General features: G+C 53.7%; 1 protein-coding gene across 2 annotated transcripts in view; it reads left to right on the top strand.

Annotated features, from left to right (window-relative positions):
* Positions 1–19,264, top strand: part of MAN1C1 (mannosidase alpha class 1C member 1) — a 139,197-nt gene extending 119,933 nt beyond the window's left edge. Inside the window, exons 8-12 of one of the 2 annotated variants that reach the window (XM_045997080.1) lie at positions 4,163–4,278; positions 9,656–9,875; positions 12,678–12,850; positions 14,039–14,154; positions 18,489–19,264. In XM_045997080.1, the coding sequence (XP_045853036.1) occupies positions 4,163–4,278; positions 9,656–9,875; positions 12,678–12,850; positions 14,039–14,154; positions 18,489–18,681 (818 nt within the window). In that variant the 3' untranslated portion in view covers positions 18,682–19,264. Of the gene's footprint in view, positions 1–4,162; positions 4,279–9,655; positions 9,876–12,677; positions 12,851–14,038; positions 14,155–15,133; positions 17,369–18,488 lie in introns of those variants that run through there. The other variant, XM_045997090.1, reaches the window with a different exon arrangement.
* Positions 19,265–19,810: the final 546 nt, after the last annotated feature.

Here is a 19,810-nt window from a genome sequence, read left to right as displayed (position 1 = left end):
CCCCCCCCCCCACACCTCCACCATTTCTGCTGATACAAGGAGCCCTCTTCCTCTCCCCTGCCGCCAACCCTAGTTGTTATGACATCAGCAAGGGCTCGGAGCAAAGTACGGGAGACTGATGACTGCATGGCTCCGGGAAATGCCCTTTATCACTGCAAGCCTTGATCTCCTCTCTTGCAAATGGGGGAAGAGCTCGAGATAGCTTTTTTGTGCACCATGGAGAGATGGGGGAATAATGGTCAGAAGCTCCAGGAAACGGATTTCAGTTCATCTTCCAAAGATGATATGTGTTGTGCCAAAAGGTAACAAGTAAAAGTATGCAAGCAGGGCCTGGGGGTCAGGCCAGCCTGCAGGGACACCGGGGAGAAACTGCCGAGGCCTTATTCTCACAACCCTGGGCCTCTGTGACTGCAGGTCCAGGAGGCCCAGAAAATGTGACCCAAGGACTTGATGACCTCACCCCCAAGTGGCCTCCTGCAAGAACCATTTGCAGAAATACAAAGTATTTTTAACCAAAACACACTGCCAAATCCAAAAGTGCAGGGAGAAAATGAAGGTTTGAATTACAGATTATGGCCATGGGAAGACAGTTCAATAACTGTTACTGCTTTTAATTGCAAGGCCTGACTGGGTAAAGAGATAAACTACCCGACTGCCAGCCTTAGCTGCTCCGGGACTATGCAGCAGAAGCCACCGGGAGGGAGAGGGGCGTGACCTCCCTGTCTGAGCAGCTACCTTGGCAAATTCCAGGGAGCCTCCCCACCCCCACCCCGCTGAGAAGCAGAACTTTCTTTTCAGGCTGCACCAGGGGTCGCAGGGCTGAGCAAAGTCGGTCACATATGGAAAATTGTTTCATATTAATAAAACATGAATCCGAGGCCTGCTAAAGGGCAGAGGGAAAGCTAGAGTCCTGCTCATCTGGGCACCTGCCTGCCTCTTCCCCAACCCCCTGCTCCGGCAACCAGGCTCATCTCAGGTTCTCTGTGGTTTCACTGGGATTTTTTGGTAATTGTGTGTTTTTCCAACGGACGAGAACATTCCCAGCTTGCGTAAGCTCAGGGTGTTTACTTTCTTTCCTCTTCTTAAATCCTTGGTCAGCCCATTTGCAACCACAGGAGCTGCAGCTTGGGGAGGGAAAGTTGGGGGTGTGTCCTGGTCCCATGCCCTTGCTCCTGTGGCCCCCCCACTCCTGCTGAACACTGAGCTGCAGGGTAATGGGGGAGTCCAAGACCCTCCTGCCACTAGGACTCATGGCCAGGACAAGTCCACCAGGCTCCTGCTGGTACCTGGCACAGACGAGACCCATCCTCGCAGAGCCACGTAGAGCTCAGAAGGCTGCCTGCCAGTCAGCGTGGCCCCTGGAGGGACTTGTCTGCCTGGTCCGCTGCCTGAATCCCCCATTTTCCTCAGCGGGAGGGTGTGGCAAGTCCACATTCTCCCCAGTGGGGTTAGCAGTGTAGCCGCCTCTCCCGGGTTCTTGGTACTTTCCCACCACCCAGTTCCTCAGGCTGTATGTGACCACCTCTTGCTGCCAAGTGTGATGACAGTATTGACGTACATGGTCAGCAAGCAGCAGGGCCCCTCTCTGCTCAGGCTCATGGACACCAATTCACGCTCCTCTTGCATTTTATTGATCAAAAGGTGGAGGCCCAGAGAGGAAAATGGCTTGCCCTGAGCTAATGGCAGATCTGTGTCTTCTAATTCCCACTCTGGGCTCTCTATGTACCACACGGTGCTGGGGCAGGACACCGCAGGCACACACTAGCCAGAAAGCAGTGGGACTTCCAAATGAGAATCGTTCACACATCCCCAAGAGGGTGTCCTATTGCAAACACCCGGGGGCTTGACTCCCCTCTCATGCACACACCCACCAGGTGGAGCCCTCAGCCACGTCCTAAGCACACTGCAATCACATGATGAAGTCCCAACTCTTTGGCTTGGCATTCAAGGCCCTTCCCAGCACAGCTCAAACCTCCCTTCCTTTCTTTCCTTCGGGAACTTACTGGGTGTCCACAGTGTGCCATACAGTCAGCGGGCGTAAAATGCGAGTCATACTCGCCCCCTCCCCATAGAGAGCCCACAGCCTGGAGGAGGAGGCAGACACATAAGCGGACACTGACACCACTGCTCTGGGAGCCGCCAAGGGCAAGCACACACCCAGCAGTGGAAGGATCGGCTGTCACGGAGTGCTTCCCACGTGAGGCGCCACGGGGCCAGATTTGCGTGCGCCTTCTCTCACCTGATCCTCGGGTCCCCCCCCACCCCGTAGGGAAGGACGGTGAGCAGGCTTATGAGAATACTGAGAAAGGCCTCTCTGCAGAGGGGATGCCTGAGCTGGGGTGTAGCAGTGAGGAGGTGCTGGCCATGCAAGGGGCAGCAGGGGTGTTCCTGGTGGAGGGGTCACCACAGGTGGGAGATGACTGGGGAGGCAGAGGGCTAGGAGTGTCTGGGTGGCAGAGAAAACAGTGACAGGCGGCAGGCCCCAAGGAGTGTGGAGATGGCGGGCTCCCCCACTGCCGGCCTGTGGGCTGTGAGCGTGTGGGGAGAGGGGGGTCCCCTCAGCAGAGGCCGGCCTGGTTTGACTTGCAGCCTTCCCTAACCCCTGCCAGGCACATACCTCCTGCTGCAGCTGCGGACGCGGGCGTCTCCGCGCTGGGCCGGTGTGCTCCTGCCCCTTCCTCTGTGCTCTGCCCGCCGTGTCGCAATGGGGGGGTTGGGGGTGTGCTGTGTTGCTGAGTATCTCTTCACACAGCAGGATCCAGCCCCCACGGACCCCCTCCTGCGCTTTCCCGAGGCTCAGGATTTCTCTGGTTCTAGTTTTTACAGGTCCCGAGCCCTTGCTGGGCCATGATTTATTTATGGGGCCGGAGGGAGCTGGAAGGGCTGGTTTACTCTGGGTGTTCCTCTCAGCCCACTTTGCTGGTCCCCACCTGTCTTTACCCTCTGACTTTGGGTCCCGCTCTCCTCACACTTGTCTTTTCTATCTCCAGGCAGAGACGCAGCACGCGTTCGTGCTCTGGTTAGCTGTAAAGCGGCAGAAAGCGAGAGCTCTGCCACCTTGGTGGCCTTAGAGGAGCTCTGCAGGCCTGCCCATAGTTGTCCCCTCCGGGAGAGGGGTTGGCCGTGCCCACCTTGCCGGGTTCTTGGGAGGTTGTTACAGATAGTACAGTAAGGCTCCGGGCCCACAGTAGACCCTGGAGAAATGACAGCTTTTGATGGATTCTCTGTTCCTTTCCCTCTTCCCCCCACCGACTTTCCCTCCTTTCTCTCTTCCTACCCCCACTTTCTCCAGGGGAGCTGGAAATACCCTCGCCAGCAACCCCACCCCGCTTTACTCTGCTCCCATTTTCCTTCCTCTCTCTGTCTCTCTGCTTAAGTGCATCTTAGCAGGGAACTGAAGTTTGCTCTTTGTTACAGCTATTCAGTGCCTTTATGCTTCCCTGTTATTAATTTTTAAAGCACGTGCGTGAAGAGCTGTCCCTGTCTCGCTTCTCTGGTTAAGTGCTCCTGGTTGACCATCCTTCTCCAGAGTTGGCGCTGGGCAGAGTCATTCAGTCCTGCCCCATGGGGGCCACTCCAGGCAGATGCCCCCAGGGCAAAGACGGGCTCCTCCGACCCAATTCTCCCCGACCCCCTGCTCCCTGGAAACTCCATTTCTCCTAGTCTGCTCAGCAGAAGCTTGGTTTTTCCAAGTGGCTCCATATTCTGACTCAATTAAGCCTCCCGTCCCTCCTTTCCGTGGCCTTTTATGAACCTGCCCAGCATTAATTACCATGTTTGTCACCGGGTAATAAAAATCTCTGAACTCCCTGCCACCAGATTATCTTTTTAAAGAAATGCAACTCATTTACAGTTAATAACCAGAGGCCCTGCCGTCCTTGGCCTGCTAAAGCGACATGATTTATACACCTGGGTGAGCCGTGCGCTCATGCAGCAGACAGCAGAGCTCAGGATGGCCCTGGGTTCCCCAAGTCCCGCCCCGGGGCTTCCTGTCTGCCCCTGCTCCCACAGGGCTCAGAGGCTGCCAGCAAAAGGCTTGCTCCCCACCCGCATGTGGTCCTCCGGAGACGGGGGGCTCACTGCCTGGATGCATTCTCTCTGGGAGGCCGGCCCGGCAGCCTCAACAGTTGGAGGTAACATGCTGTCCTCTCTCTCCTCACAGACCATGTCTCAGTTGGAGGCCTCGGGGACAGTTTTTATGAATATTTGATCAAATCCTGGTTGATGTCAGCCAAGACAGATGTGGAGGCTAAAGATATGTACTACGAAGCCTTGGAGGTAAGACGGGCACCTGCTCCTTCGTGGGCAGCTGGCCATTCACCCCAGCTCTGGCCCTGACCCCTGAGTTGTCAAGGCCTCACCCACCCCTCCCCCATGGCCAGAAGAACAAGATCTTCTCCCTCCCAGCCACGTGCTTTGCACAGCCAGCTGTGACTACTCCGATGCCTTGAAATTAGGGCCACTTTAGCATCCTTGTTTTACAGACGCAAAACCCACGCTCGAGGTGGTAAAGCCATTGGTCTGAGGTCTTACAGGGAGTGGCAGTCAGTCTGATTCAGAAATCACGGTGTCTGGGCTTCCATGAATGTGTTAGAGACCAGAACACAGCCAGACACTGGCCTGGGAGCCCCCCAATGAGGCTGCCAAAGCAAGACCCTCAGCCATTTCCCTGCAGAGCCTGAGGGGTTGTAATTAGGCTATGTAAGCGGGGAAGGCTTCCTTCAGTAGAGCATCCAATTCTGCTCCTTTTCTTTATGGGGATGGGAAACAAGGCCCAGAGAGGGGAAGGCACTTGCTCAAAGCCACACAGTACAGAGCTAGCAGAGCTGAAGCTAAAGCCGATCTTCTAAGCCATTCCCAGTATCCCCCCAACTGTCTCTCCCTACCGCTTGTCTGTCTACAGGGTGTGAACTGAGCAAGGTGTGGTAGGCTGAGATGAGTCTCTCCAAAGAGAGGGGGAATTAGGATAGAAGAGGAAGGTGGTTAGCCTGAGCTATTGGAAAGAGGGTTACGGAATCCCATTAGCCCATCAGTAGGTACTTCGGAGCCCAACTAAGGAAAAGGCACTGGGTAGGCTCCAGGCCTCAGTTTCCCCACAAAGTAAGTTGAGCAACTTGGATCTACTCTGCCACCACGTCGAGGTGTCGTGTTCCCCTAACTAGACTTCTTGATTCCCTCCCCTTTGAAGTCCATTCTCCCTCTGCAAAGCAGCCAGAACTGGAAATCCATGTCCCTACCTCACTAGCTCCCCTTTTGCATTTGGAAGAAGCTAAACTCCTCCCCTTTGCCCACATGATCTAGACCTACCAATCACCTTGAACTCTTTCCCCTTTACTCTCAGCTCTGGTCCCCCGTCTTCCTCAGACACACCAGACTCATTCCCACTTCAGAGCTTTTGTATCTCCTGTCCTCTCTACCTGAAATAGCATTCAAATGGCTGGGCCTCATTTATCGGTCAAGTCAAATGCCGCTGGAAACTGGCCTTTCACAGCCTCTCTCTGTCACATACACCCGACTTAGGCTTTTCTTCACCTTCATCAACATTGAAAATTACTCCGTGCGCATGTTTCTTACTTGTTCGTTGTCTGTCTTCCCCAAGTAGAATGTGAGCTATCTAGGAGCAAGGATCTCATCTGGTCGCTCACCCTGTCTGCCTCACTCCTACAATAGTACCTGTACATAGAAAGTGTACGATAACCATGTGAACAAATGAACACATGATTGCTAAAGGGATGGATGGATGGATGGATGGATGGATGGATGGATGGATGGATGGGCGGGTGGATGGATGGAGGGAGGGAGGGATAGATGGATGAGTGGGTGGATGGATGGGCAGGTAGAAGGGTAGATGGGTGGATGGATGGATGGGTGGGTGGATATGTGGGTGGAAGGACAGATGGGTGGGTTGGTAGAGGATAGATGGATGGATAGGTGGATAGGCAGGTGGAAAGATGGATACATGGGTGGATATGGTGGATGGATGGGTATAAACAGATGGATAGGTGGATGAATGAGCTATAACCATCCTCTGACTGCATGAATCTGGCCAGGAATGGTAGTGCTTAAAGGAAGCCCATTGAAACAGGCCTCCACAGCCATGGACTTTTTAAACTGTAGACTTGGTGATGAGTTTTCCCCACCCAGCTCCCCAGCACCAAGACCTTGGTCATGAAGCGGCTGCTGGGGCTCTAGTCCCATCTCTGTCTGCATCTCAGCCCCAGCTTAAGCTTCGGCTGAGCTCAGACCACAGCCAGTGTCTGCTGGCAGGGGATCAGTGTTCAGCCTGCGCAGAGTGTGCTGCTGGCAAAGGCCTGTCTGCACTTTCCACCATTCCTTGCAGGGTAAACATGAACTTAGCAAGCAGCCTGGTTCCCTGCCCTCAGGGCACACAGTTGTTGACGCTTCAAGGGAAGAAATGGCCATGAATTATTTAAGCAAACTGGGAGTTTTATGGAAAGCACTTGATTGAAGAGGAGAAAACCTTGGCTTTGCTCCCCTCATTTGATATCCCCAGTGAATAGCCTGGAGTATCTCTGACCCTGGGTAAAGACTGGGCCTCTGGCAAGTTTGGGACTTTGAAGAATATTCTGGTAATTCTCAACCTTGTCCACACGTTAAAAATCACTGGGGAAGCTGTAAAATCCCATTGTTCAGGCTGCACCCTGACAAGGCTACATCAGAATGTCTGGGCCCGGGCCCAGGAAACAGCCTGGAAAGCTGCCCTGGGGGGGTGAGACCACTGTCCAGCTGGGGTGAGTTGGGGACGATTCAGACAGGCCAACAGGGCACATCCCTGAGAGTCACAGGAGGGGCAAGAAGAAGAACAGGGAGAGCATCTGTCAGGGTGGCCTCCTCCAGGCAGGTGCCATGACTACCTTGTCTTAGTTAGTTAGCCCCATCTTACAGATGAGAAACAGGTCCCACGGCAGCCAGTGTCAAAGCCAGGGTGCAAACACAGATCCGACTGACTCCAGATCCAGTGCTCCTGCCAACCACAAAGGAGCCTGGCTTGCCTGAAATCCCTCTGGGGAGTGAGGCAGATGGGGTCCCCTCCAGGAGGCAAAGGAAGGCAGAGTCTTTGAATAACCTCACGGCCATCCCAGGAATTATTCCCTTGTTACAGATGAGGAGAGGGAGTCTTCAAAAAAGGGAAATCATTTGCCCAGAGTCACCCAACGCTCACATTGCATAGCTGGCATCCAAGTCCAGGTCTCTCTTCCCCCTCAGCTCGGCCGGTCTCCTGGATGATTTAAGCCTAACTGGTCGGTTGCCAGCCTGTGCTGTCTTGTGTTTTGCTTAGAGTTTTAGAAAGCTTTGGTGTGTTTTTTTGTTTTTTTCGATGGTTGTTTTTTTTTTTTCATCTTTACACCTATCTGCTTGTCTCAGTTGTGTCCTTACAATGAGACTGGTCTGTCATTTCCTCTTTACCATGATTACTTAACTTGGGGGGAACCCCAAATGGAAGTAATCCATGAGATCCAGTCTTGAAGGGACAGTCTCTGCGCCACCACAGGAGGCTTCACGGGGTCTCCCCAAGATGTCTTTGTCTTCCCCCAAGCGTCCACTACGGGTGACTGGACCAGATTTCTGCACCCTGGACTAGCCTGCCACCGCTCCTCCCCACCCGCGCAGACCATGCTCTGCCCAAGAGCAGACCCAGCCCGGGAGTGGGCGGCTCCCTAGGCCCCTTCGGTGCTCTGCCCCCATGGCCCAGGTAGTTTGCCACGCACATCATCAGAACTTCCCCACCTGCTATTCAGTGAGGGTCCTGCAGCCAGCCCACCGTGCGGGACCTTGCAGAAGGGGGAAAGGAATGGATCCAGGAGCGAATGTTGTTTGAGCACTTACTGTATGCCTGCTCCTGGCTGGAGAGTGGGGTGCTGGTGGCTTCTGCCGTCAGGCGGCAGAGTCCTGGGAGAGAGAGAGACAGGGTTGACACAGAACATACACGGACGGATGCACAAGGTGGGGAGAGCACCCGGTGGAAAGGGAACGGGAGGTGAGCCCCGCGGCAATGGCCTGGATGGGTGGCGCATGCGCAAAGGCAAGCTGGGGCCATGGAGTCTAGGCAGAGCATGTTTCTTTCAAAATGCTGACCACAAATCATAATTCCCGTGTGTGTTTGATTTTGTTGGGAATCTCCTAACAGGTGAACTCCCCGAGTCAGGGTCCAGGCTGAGTGTTTTCAGGGGCTTCATCCCCTGCCCCGAGCCTCTGCTCATGGAAAACTCAAGGACTCAGTGAGAGGAGAGGGGTGTGACTGGGAAGAGGCTGGGACAGGGGACGGACTGGAGAGGAACTGTCCGAGCCAGCACGTGCTGAGGACGCCGTGCGAGCAAGTGTGCTGAGCTCTGCACGCACACCGCATTTGATCCTCACGACCCGGGAGGTGGTTTACGTCCTGTCCCCCTTTCATACATTTACTTGGCAATCAAGGCCCAGAGGGCCTGCAGAACCCGCAAATGTCACACAGCTTGGAGCTGACAGAGGTGGGATTTCAACCTGAGGAATCTGCTCCTGGGAGCCATGTCTGTGGCATCAGGTTAAACTAGTCCATTATTTACAGAGAGCAGAGACCCCTGGGGAATAGACGAGAGGGGCAGGGATGCAGGAAGAGGCCTGGCCAGGGCCCCAGAGGCCCGGCCCGGATCCAGAGCCGCAGGCACTGCCATCACTTCTGTCTCCAGGCTCCCAGGGACCAACAGCAGGGAGTGGGGGGCACCCTGGCCTGACGCCGCATCCCCCAACTTCCTTAGGGTCTTTACCAGCCGTATCATCTCCTGTGGAAGTTGGGGACGGGGGACTCTCAAAGCCCCTTGCTACCAGAAGGAGCAGCCATTAGGTAGTAGAAAATGCCCAGTTTGGGCATGTGGGGGCCCTTGTCCTGGCGTGGCTGGGTGACGTGGGATGAGCCACTTGACCCTTTTGTCTGTAGAGGACATGACAGCCATGTGCCAGGGTTGTCGCGGTCATCAAATGAGAAGGTGTATGTTAAGGGCCTGTAGAGAGCAGCTCTTAACTTTCCGTGGGTCCTTTTCGAAAACCAGATAAAATATAGAGACCCTCTTCCCAGGGAAATGCACATACATGAGAGTGTCACATACAATTTGAGTGGCCTCTGGACCCCCTGGAGCCTGTCCACAGGCCAGCTGGGCTCCAGGTTAAGATTCCCTAACAGAGGACATCATGGAGGATGGATAAGAATTTTTAAAGATTTTTTAAAAAATATTTATACATAGAAGATATAAAAGTTTAAATAAGAGGGGCACCTGGCTGGCTCAGTTGGTAGAGGATGTAACTCTTGATCTCAGGGTTGTGAGTTTGAGCCCCACACTGGGTGTAGAAATTATTTAAAAATAAAATATTTATTTTAAAAAGTCTAAATAGGAGACTCAGTCCAGGGAGCTGCCTTGTGTCCAAAACCCAGCAGGCACCAGGCCTCAGCCAGGCGAGTAGCAGAACCTCCTGCGGCCCCATCAGGGACCACCGCCAGCCGCCAGCCAAGATCAAGGACCTCCTTTGCCTGGGATGGAGGGCTCAGCAGAGCTGCGTTCACTACTGTCTGCAAATGTTTATTTTTCCGTCCTCTCCCCCTCCCTTCTCTGTCCCCTCTCCTATGCCCCTCCCCCCTGTCCAACTCCCACCTTGCTCCCAGGCAATAGAGACCTACTTGGTGAATGTCTCTCCTGGGGGGCTGACCTACATTGCCGAGTGGCGAGGGGGGATTCTGGACCACAAGATGGGGCACCTGGCCTGTTTCTCTGGGGGCATGATCGCCCTCGGCGCTGAGGATGCCAAGGAAGAAAAGAGGGCCCACTACCGAGAGCTCGCAGCCCAGATCACCAAGACGTGCCACGAATCGTACGCCCGCTCAGGTAACCCTGCAAGGGGAAGGGGCGGCAGGAGAGACTGAGGCTAGATACCAGGAAGAACTAGAAAAACCAGCGGAGCGGCAGTGAGTGAAGGGAACACACGGTCTTAGGGCAGTCTTGCCTTGGAAGTTATGGAGAATTTGTACGAGGGGTGTGCTGTCGATGCACTGAGACTGTACCCTGAGTGCAAAGGAAAATAGGGGTGACGTATCAAGCACCTGTGCCGAGTGTTGTTCAGCATTTGACCTGCACCATTGCCAAACCTCACAACACAGGTAAACTGAGGCCCAGAGAGAACTTGGCCGAGGTCCGGTGTAAGGGGCACAGAGTGAAGAGTCCTCCGGGCTTCCTGAGCCTGGCAGATCCCTTCTCCCTGGGCCCTTACCCCTGAGTGTCCCTCTGCCTTTCCTCCCCGGCGCCCCTCCATTTGGGGGATCTTACCACCTCTAGCACACCCCGTTTATCACCCTCTTTGAATCAAGATACCAGAAGGCTCCAGAGCCTCTTGACCTTCCCCGCCTAACACTCATCGCAGAATTGTCAAATGCTAGAGTCAAAAGGCACGTTAGAGAACATGAGCCTTGTCTTAACACGTGGGGAAACCGAGTCATCCCAGAGCAGGGAAGTGACTTCGCCAAAGTCACACGGTGCGCAAGTAGCTTCTGATGTCATCTGAGGTCTTCTGACGCCCAGCTGCCTCTTGTGTGCTCCCTCTGCAGACAGTGCCCCTCAGAAAAAGCCCTCCCCCGGGGGCCCCAAGAGGGGCTCACTGCTCTAAGTGTAATCCCAGCCTTGGTTAGAGGAGAGGACCTAAGATTTGCCATAAACCTGGCTCAGGTGCCACTCTGCCACTCACCTGCGGGGTCTCATCTGTTCAACGGGAACAATAACACGAGTCTCCCAGGATGAGATAGAGGGTCCCATAGAGAGCACATCGCCGGCCGCCTTCAGCCCCAGCCTGGAAGGCGTGTGTTAGCTTGAAAGGCGTCTGCGACCCTCCAGCGGAATGTAGATCTCCCAGACCTGGTTACACGAAGCCCGCAATTCACAAGGGGGTCCTGACAACGGGTCTGCAGTTCCCTTCAAAGACCCAGAACCGGGAATCAAAAAGGAAATCTCAGGAATAATAAAAAGCTCACAGTTTGTGTGGGACAATCAACCCAGGCCATAAAAGACATCCACGTAAGAGAGCATGGTGTTCCAGCCAGCCCACCCGTCCACGGACAGCCACGGCGGGCGCTTGTGCCCCGACCCTGTCCGCAGCTTGGGCAAAATGGCTCTTTGCTATCGGTCAGGAGCAGCCGCAAGCATCCAAGAACTCGACGAGGCCACGGTCCGGCTAACGGCACAACCCTTCTGTGAAGCCCTCCATGGAAGAGTAGGATGTCCTGTGAGGCTCCGGTCATCTAAGAACAACCTGGGACTTCTTGGGGTCCTGATCCGTTGGGAAGAAGGAAGGCACACTTAGGACCAGAGCCCGGCACTTGACCAACTCAGGGTGTGCAGGCGCTGAAGGGAGGCGAAGCTGACCTCTCTCGCCTGACCTCGGGGCCTAGAGTCTCAGACCCAGGAGGGAAAGAACAAGAGCACAGTCCAGGGAAAGGGCATCAGACAGATCCAGAGTCACATCCCAACTCAGTCACAGCTCGCTATGCGACCTTGGACAAAGTACTTAGCCTCTCTGATCCTCAGTTTCCATATGCCTGAGAGAGAGAGACACTAATACCTACTTTAGAAAAAGCAAAACAAGGAGGAAAAAAAAACCCCAAAAAACGAGAGCAAAAAAACAACATTGGTTAAGGATCAAAATAATATACCTAAAGCACCCAGCACAGCCCTTGAAAGTAGAGGAGGTGACTGTGTGGTTATGATTATGGCCGTCCGGCAGATAGGCGCCAAATTGTCCAAAAACACACCAGGGACCCAAAAAACCCACAAAAAACTGAGGGGTGCCTGCATGGCTTAGTGAGTTGGTCCTGGGATCGAGCCCCACGTTATCAGGCTCCCAGCTCAGCGGGGAGCCTGCTTCCCCCTCTGCCCCTTCCCAGGCTCATCGTCTCTCTCTCTCCCTCCCCCCTTCCTCTGCCTCTCTATCATACGTGCTTTCTCTCTCAAATAAACAAATAATCTTAAAACAACAACAACAACAAAAAAATAAAATAAATAAAAAAATTTAAAAAAAAAACATCTCAGACCTCTTTAAGCCCTCTTTATCTAGCTGCCTCTGTCTGAGTATGTGCCTTCTGGGCAGTTCTTCCCCGGTCTGAGCTCAGCAGCATCCCAGCCTGTCAGCTCTGGAAGGCTCCTTCTGGGAGGTGGGAAAGGCAGTTCCCTGAGAAAGGGGTCTTTCTCTGTGGAGGAGCAGCACCGCAGATGCATGTTAAAGGACCTGCTAAGTCCCGCAGACAGGAGACTGTTTCACTTCATTGACCCCCTGTTCCCCAAACGTCCTTAAACCTGAGATCCTTTCCAGGCTGGTTGACATCTTGCAGAGTTTATGTCTCAAAACACAAGTTGGGGAACATCTCCCAAACCTTTTTCTCCCCAGATGACTGGGTAGTTCATTTGGACTCTCAGATTCTAAAACTACGCAGTGTTCGAGGCCTCAAGGGTCTTGCTTTGGCCCGCCTGGGCCAAGAGGGAAGCTGGGCATTGCCAGGCTCGGTAGTGCAGGCAAGGGCCCGACCTGGGCCAGTCAACCTGCCAGGGCTTCCAGGCCACTGAGAGCGCTCCTGGGGCAGCTGGGTCCTGAAAAGCAGGTGCTGGGAGGTCTGACCCAGGTCCTCCGCTTGGTCCTCCCCGCAGATACCAAACTGGGGCCTGAGGCCTTCTGGTTTAACTCGGGCAGGGAGGCCGTGGCCACACAGCTGAGTGAGAGCTACTACATCCTGCGGCCCGAGGTGGTGGAGAGCTACATGTACCTGTGGCGACAGACCCATGACCCCATCTACAGGGAGTGGGGCTGGGAGGTGGTGCTGGTGAGTGCGCTGGGCGGGAGGGTGGGGGGCCAACTGCGTGACACGTGCCCCAGGAATTCAGGCAGGGTCCAAAAGCCCCGAGCTCAGGCACGGAGAGGAAGGTCACACCAGGTTGACATCTGGCTCAGGTTCCGAATGCAAAGGGTAGAGGTGTGGTTGCAGAGCCAAGAGTCCCCAGGTGGGCGAAAGTAGGCTGGAAAATTATGGAGGGGGTTCTGGGTGCCCACAGCCTTTGGGGCCCAGGCTTCAGGGCCAGCAAACTTAGAGGGCTAAAGGCAGGGCGGGAGCCAGAGGGACACAGAGCAAATGCAGTCGCTGCCCTCTGACCCTGAAGCCTGAGATGGTTTCAGATTTCTCCTCTCAAACAGGAATAGGCTGCCAGGCTGACAGATCACCTCCCCCCTCTGCCCAAAGCCAGCTGTGCTCTGGGCAGCCCCCACCTGTCTCTGGGCTCCGTTCCCCACTACTAGCTCGCTTGTGCCCAACCACCCAGCAGGGAACAGGTGTCAAAGGCAAGTATGGAAAGTCCAGAAAGATGGGTCTTGAGGGATGCTAAGCCTTCTCTGTCCAGCCCCTTCCCATCTTTCCCTAGGGCCCCCTGCTCTCAGAGGCACAGACTGTCCTAGGGAGAGTCACACCCAGGACATTATACTTGGGGAGGGCAGAGGCATCTCTGTGGTTCAGAATCCCCCTGCTTCCCTGAAGGCCCCATTCTTGACCAGTGAAAGCCAAGTAAGTGTTCTGTGCTCCTGGGCCCAGTCCCCAGGCCCCTCAGTGTGTAAAAATGGCATTTATATACAAGAGCAGACAGCCCGGGGCCTCCCACCTCTGGACCAGGGACCGAATCTCCACAGGGAATCCATGGGGTGTGCTAAGTCCAGTCCCCAAGTCCCAGCCTTCTGCTGCCTTCCTCTGTCCACCACTGTGGGTGAGTCTGTCGGCTCAGCCTGGTTCCCTGCAGCGCCAAAAGAATGTCCCCTGAGTTCAGACCAGGAGAAGAGCTCGAACCGGCAGCCAGCTGGGACTAAGCTCTCAGCCCCGGGAGCAGGGCGGCTGAGCCTTCGAACAATAATTTGGCTTTCTGCTTCCACAAATGCCAGGGGTCCCCAGCCGAGTGGTCCGGGGCAGGCACGAGTCTTGTGGGGGCCTCTCCTCTCCCCGCACCAAAGCTGCCTCCCTTTTCTTCAGGCCTTGGAGAAATACTGTCGGACAGAAGCTGGTTTCTCTGGGATCCAAGACGTGTACAGCAGTGTCCCCAACCACGACAACAAGCAGCAGACTTTCTTTCTAGCGGAGACACTAAAGTGAGTTGGGGTTGGCTGGTGTTCTTTCCAGAGGGAAACTGGGACTTTCTTAGGGATGGAGGGAGGAGGAGGGCGAGACGTGGCGTCAGCAGTCCCTCCCTTCACCAACAAGTTCTGCCATCACAGGGGAGCCCACGGCTAGGGGGCTTGGGGTCCCCAGGGTTACATTCCCCAGGGTGCCCCTCAGGCCAGGTGGGTTTCTCCCCTCAGAGAGAGACCACACAGCACCCCAACTCCAAGTACTAGCGTGTGCTAAGTTAGTTTCTGTAACCTGTCTCCTTGGGTCCCTTAGATCTCTGAAACCATGTCTTTTTCTGTGAAATGGGAGGAATGATAGCGACGGTGGTCACTGCTGTTGACCTTCCCTCTACAGCTTTGCTCCTGCACTATTCCCTCACTTTCTGGGGGTGGAAGTCAGCCACCCCGTTTTCTTGCTGTTCCCCAAACCTTGTGCTTTACCCTTTGCTATGGATTGGAATAGTCCATTCCTTTGGCTTGGGGAGCTGGAGTTCTGGAGTCACAACTCCCTATTCATTTTAGTGCCCTAACATCTGCTTTAGTCTAGAGTCTCCTGGCAGGCACATCAGGGAGCAGCCCAAGAGTTTGGACTGGTGCAGTACTCAGGCCACCATGAAAAGAAAGAATCTAAGCCATAAGGGGACCTGGCCGGCCTCTCCTAAAGGGGGTGCAAGTACCTGAGTGAAGGCAGATGGGTACAACATAACAGAGGAAGGCCAGGGGCAGAGCCAGAGTTAAACCAGGTCTGACTGCCCCAGATCTCAGTGCTCTCCTCAACATCCACAGCCCCTTCCCTGGGACCAGAGCTGCAGGTAGACCCTGGATCTCAAACCTCCCTGCACCCTTAGCCACAGGCCGGTGTTGCAGAAAGCCCCTGAGACTGGCTGCCAGTAGTCCCCTGTGCCCCAAGGCCCTCCCTTACCAGCTTTGTCTTGCTTCCCTCCCTGCCCCGGGGGCACAGGTATCTCTATCTTCTGTTCTCTGAAGATGACATGCTCTCCCTGGAAGACTGGGTGTTCAACACAGAGGCCCATCCCCTCCCCGTGAATCACTCGGACAGCTCCAGCAGGGCTGGGGGCCGACTCTGACCCGTCTCCCTGTCGCACCCGGGGCCCTGGAGGGCTGCCTTGCCTTTTCAGGATTTGGGACTGTTCTCAAAGGGATTGGGAACATAGGCCCCATATCTGGCAGACCCAGGGCAGATGTGTCGGACAAGAAACTTCTTTTCCTCTGTGAGGAGACAGGACTTGGAGACGCAGTGATGTCCCCCCAGGCCCAGACTTTCCTTTCTATGGAGAATTTCTATGAAACCCACTCACTTGCCATTGTAGGGCCCAGTGAATGGAGGTTTGTTTGCATATTGTCCCCATGCCTTTTATTCACTTCCTCTCATTTGGGGAGGGTTTTTTTGTTGTTTATTTTGCTTGATTTTGCCTTTTCTCTGCAGTTGTATTTTATCACAAATTATAAATATAGTTTCAGAATCATGGGCTTTCCAAAGCAGCAGCATCTTGAGAAACTAAACCTTAAAAGTGTTTGCACACAGACCTTGACCCCATTTTCTAGATCTTAAATGCCTTCTGCCCAACATTTACTATAGGTTCAACGACGCGGCATTTACCTTATAATTTGAGGGGGCGTTCCCTTTTGATTTGGGCCTCAGTGTTAACGAATCACTAGTGCTATTTTCATTATTGTAACGGGAAAATCTGTAAACTTACAATAAAAGAGTTTATTGAATAAGAAATACAACTGGGTTCATTGCACACCAGTGACTCCTGGGAAAACCGCAGCAATGTTATCACCCAGAAAAATAATCAACCAGCAGTTGATTTGACATACAATTTAGTCACGACTCCAACTTCTATTGCCTTCCCTTAAACTGATCTTCAAAATTCAGGAAGGTTGAAGCCAATCCCTTAAATGGAGTTGGATGTTTATACTTCAGGCTTGGAAGAGGCCCAGAGAGGGCCAGCAGCTTGCCTGAGGTCATCAGCTGGTTAGAGGCAGGGGGGAGCCCAGTCCCTACAATGTGCTCCGGACCCCCGTCGTGTGTCCATCGGTTCTCATTCAGGAGACGTGTGGTGAGTGCCTGCAGGAGACCAGACACCGGGCTAGCTGCTAGGGACACAGCCGGGAGTGAAAGAGTTGTAAGCCCTGGCCTCAGGGAGCGTACAGCCAAGCAGGGGGAAGATGGGCCATAAAGTAGAGGGACAGATAAGCAACATGACTGCGAGTCACGTGAACTGCTACAGAGGAGACGTGGGGCCGAGGCGCCTGTGGCCAGGGATAATCTTAGGGCAGCAAGGAGAGCCTCTCTGAGCAGTTGACTTTCAAGCTGAGACCTGGAAGATAAGAACGAGCAGCGGGAGGAGTATCCCACAAACCCACTCTCCCCAGTGACATTACCTGCTCCCCTCACCCACCCAGAGGCCCAACACCTTGAGGCCATGTGCAGAACAAGGAGTTGAGGCAGATCGTCCCACAGCTGACCGACCACACAGGGGCATTCTGAACCCTTCCCCACGCTCAGCTGCTTCATTTTGGCCATTATAAACTTGAGTATCCCCTGGGGTATTGGAGCCCTAGGCCAAGTGACCTGGCTTTATGTCCACACAGTGGGACCCTGGATAGGTCACCTCACCTCTCAGGCCATTCTTCCATCAAACAGAGGGAGGAAACTCCCACATCCCAAGGTTGCTGTGAGAATAAGTGGGACCCACTGGCGCCCTGGCATCTTCCTTGTTCTGGAGACGCAGATGCTTCCAGAATCTTCTTAAGCAGTCAGAATTATGGGGGAGCCATCCCCATGGCAGGAAACCTGGTGTTTGGTGAGTAAGCCCCTGCCTGAACCCAGGAAGTCACTTCACTTTTGACAGGCTCTGGAGACCTGCCTGTGTCCATTAAAACAAAACAAAACAAAAAAACAAAAGCAAAACAGAAAAACCCGCTGTACAAGCGTTGTGGAAAAGGTGAGGAATATCTTTATGCTAAGCAGGAAGAAAACCATCCACTGTTCTACCCTCCAGAATGAATACTGTTATATTTTCTTCTAGATCTTTTTCTATGAATGTACAGAATATATTTTGCAAACATGGCACCACACTGTGCATACTGTTCTACTGTAATCTGCTTTTGCTGTCAACAATATATTGTAAGATCTTTCCATGTCAACAAATACACCTTTATCACTGTTCCTGGCTGTGGAATATTCCATCGTGTTCTGTATCATGTGTTCTGGATCTAAGCCCCTATTTCTGGGCATTTGGGTTTGTGACAGTTGGGGCTCTCAGTTACAAATAATAGAAAACATCTCTGTCTAACTTACGCAAAAAAAAGGGGGGGGGAGTGGGAGGGAGAGAAGGAAGGAAGGAAGGGGAAAAAAAAGAGAACATATTGAAATGCTTTGCGGTGCCTCATGGGATCTCAGGAGAGTGAACAGTCCGACCACAAGAAGGACTAGGAAGAGGACATGGCCAGGAATCCAAACAGCAAGAACCAAGGGGGCAGTCTCCCCAGTAGCCCCCACCAGAACAGGTGAATTCAAACATTTCCAGATCTTACTGCCGCCCTTCAAAGAAGCGCGCTTCTCATTGGCCCAGCGTGGGTCACGTGCTCCCAGCTGGCAGCCGGTGAGGCATCCTGAATGAGGGACCCACTGGCACCCCGTGCAATGCCCCACGGGCTGTTCCCAGGAGCAGAAAAGGAAGTTTGCTACCAAGATAATGAAGCCACGCGCTTCATTTTGCCTTTTGTGAAGGCAAAACAGCAGGACTGTTCTAAGGTTCTGCTTTGATTCTTTTCAGTATTTTAAAGAGAGTTATGAAAGCATCCTTGACCATTCCTCCCTCGCCTCCGGTTCTGCGCCTCAGAATCCGCTCCGAGAATATCTCTCCATTGCAAAGCCCCTCGGCGGTTCCCCAAGGCCCCCGGGTTCCCCCGCTGGGCCCATATTGCTGTATCGTCCCCCCACCCCATCACCCGCCTTCTGTCTTCTGCATTATCGCTGGGGGCAAGTTGTAAAAATGAATATTTTAAAATTCATCCTCCAGGAGGGCCCTTGCAGGTGGAGAAATATCATCCTTTTGGCAACTTAACTCCATCCCAGGGATAAAAATAAGTAAGGCCCAAGGTAGGCTGAGCCGAGAGAGAAATTAAGGGATGAGTCATCTTCATGGAAGGAGGAGCCACGGAATCGGAATCCTGGTTCTGGAACCAGTGCGGACCCTTCTTCCCCCGCCAAGGGTCAGCGTGCTGCCAGTCTCTTTCGGAGTCTAGTTGGAGGGAACCACCTTTTGCACCTGTTTTCTTCACAGAGGGGCGGGAGGCTGGTTCCTGCCCAGAAAGCTTGATCAGCTGCTGGCTCCAGCACCGAGGCCTGGGAGCGCTACACCCCTGAGAAGCTGGACAGAGCCCTTCTCCAGATGCTTCCTTTTTAATCCCCTGTGTTTGTGTAGATGTTTTGTGCATCACGTTGTGTCCTTGGCAGTTGGCAAAGTTCAAATCTGAATGCACTGGGGAAAAAAGCAAAAACAAAATCTGGTTTAAAGGCAGCATCCTTGAGACCCACGATGTGAATCTCACCTCGGCCTCCTTTGCTTTGGGGAGGGGACTTCTTCGAGGTTCGCCAAAGTGCTGGAGACAGGGAAGGGCCAGCTCCTCCCAGCGCCCCCATGGGGGCTCTGCTCCTTGATTATGTGGCACAGAGACACTCAGCCCTCTGTGACTAAAGCTTAATCACACGCTAATGGGGGTGCTAATGCTATTTTTTTAGTATCTAAAAATATGTTTGGTTCCCTATATTTGGAACAATATTTTGATCCTCCTTCTCCTGTCTCTTAAGACAGAGCTTCTCAAACTTGAACGTGCACCTGAATCACCTGGGGATCTTGTTAAAATGCAGATTCATATTCAGCAGGTCAGGCACGGAGCCCAAGCTCCTGAGCTTCTAACAAGCTCCCAGGAGATGCGGTTGCTGCCGGGCTTCAGACCACACTGAGTAGCGAGGCCTCCGCTAATGCCTGCTCCTTTGGTTTCTGTTCATCTGCTCCCATGGAAGGGTCCCTGCATGGCGCTGTGGGTTAAGCTTCCAACTCTGGTTTTCAGCTCAGGTCCTGATCTCAGAGTCATGAGATCAAGCCCGGTGTCAGGGTCAGGCTCAGCAAGGAGTCTGGTTGAGATCCTCCCCCTCTGCCCCTCCTGCTCGTGCTCTCTCTCTCAAATAAATAAATCTTAAAAAAAATATTTGCAGGGCGCCTGGGTGGCTCAGTTGATTTAGCAGCTGCCTTCGGCTCAGGTCATGGTCCCAGGGTCCTGGGATCCAGCCCCACATCGGGCTCTCTGCTCAGCAGGGAGCCTGCTTCCCTCTCCACTCTGCCTACTGCTCTGTACTTGTGCTCTCTATCTCTCTGTCAAATAAATAAATAAAATCTTTGCAGGGATCCTGCTTCCCCCTCTCTCTCTGCCTACTTGTGATCTCTCTCTCTGCTAAATAAATAAAATCTTTTAAAAAAAATCATTTGCATCCATGGAGTCGTAACCTCCCCCAAGTGGAGGGGCTCAGGTGTTGGGATGGCATCTGCCTGGGTGGCAGAGGAAGCCATCAACTCCATCAGCGGCTCCCCGCGGCCTCCAGCGT

Source organism: Meles meles, chromosome 1 (assembly GCF_922984935.1).
Source record: "Meles meles chromosome 1, mMelMel3.1 paternal haplotype, whole genome shotgun sequence".
Taxonomy (NCBI): Eukaryota; Metazoa; Chordata; class Mammalia; order Carnivora; family Mustelidae; genus Meles; species Meles meles.
This window is presented reverse-complemented; position numbering and strand designations above follow the sequence as displayed.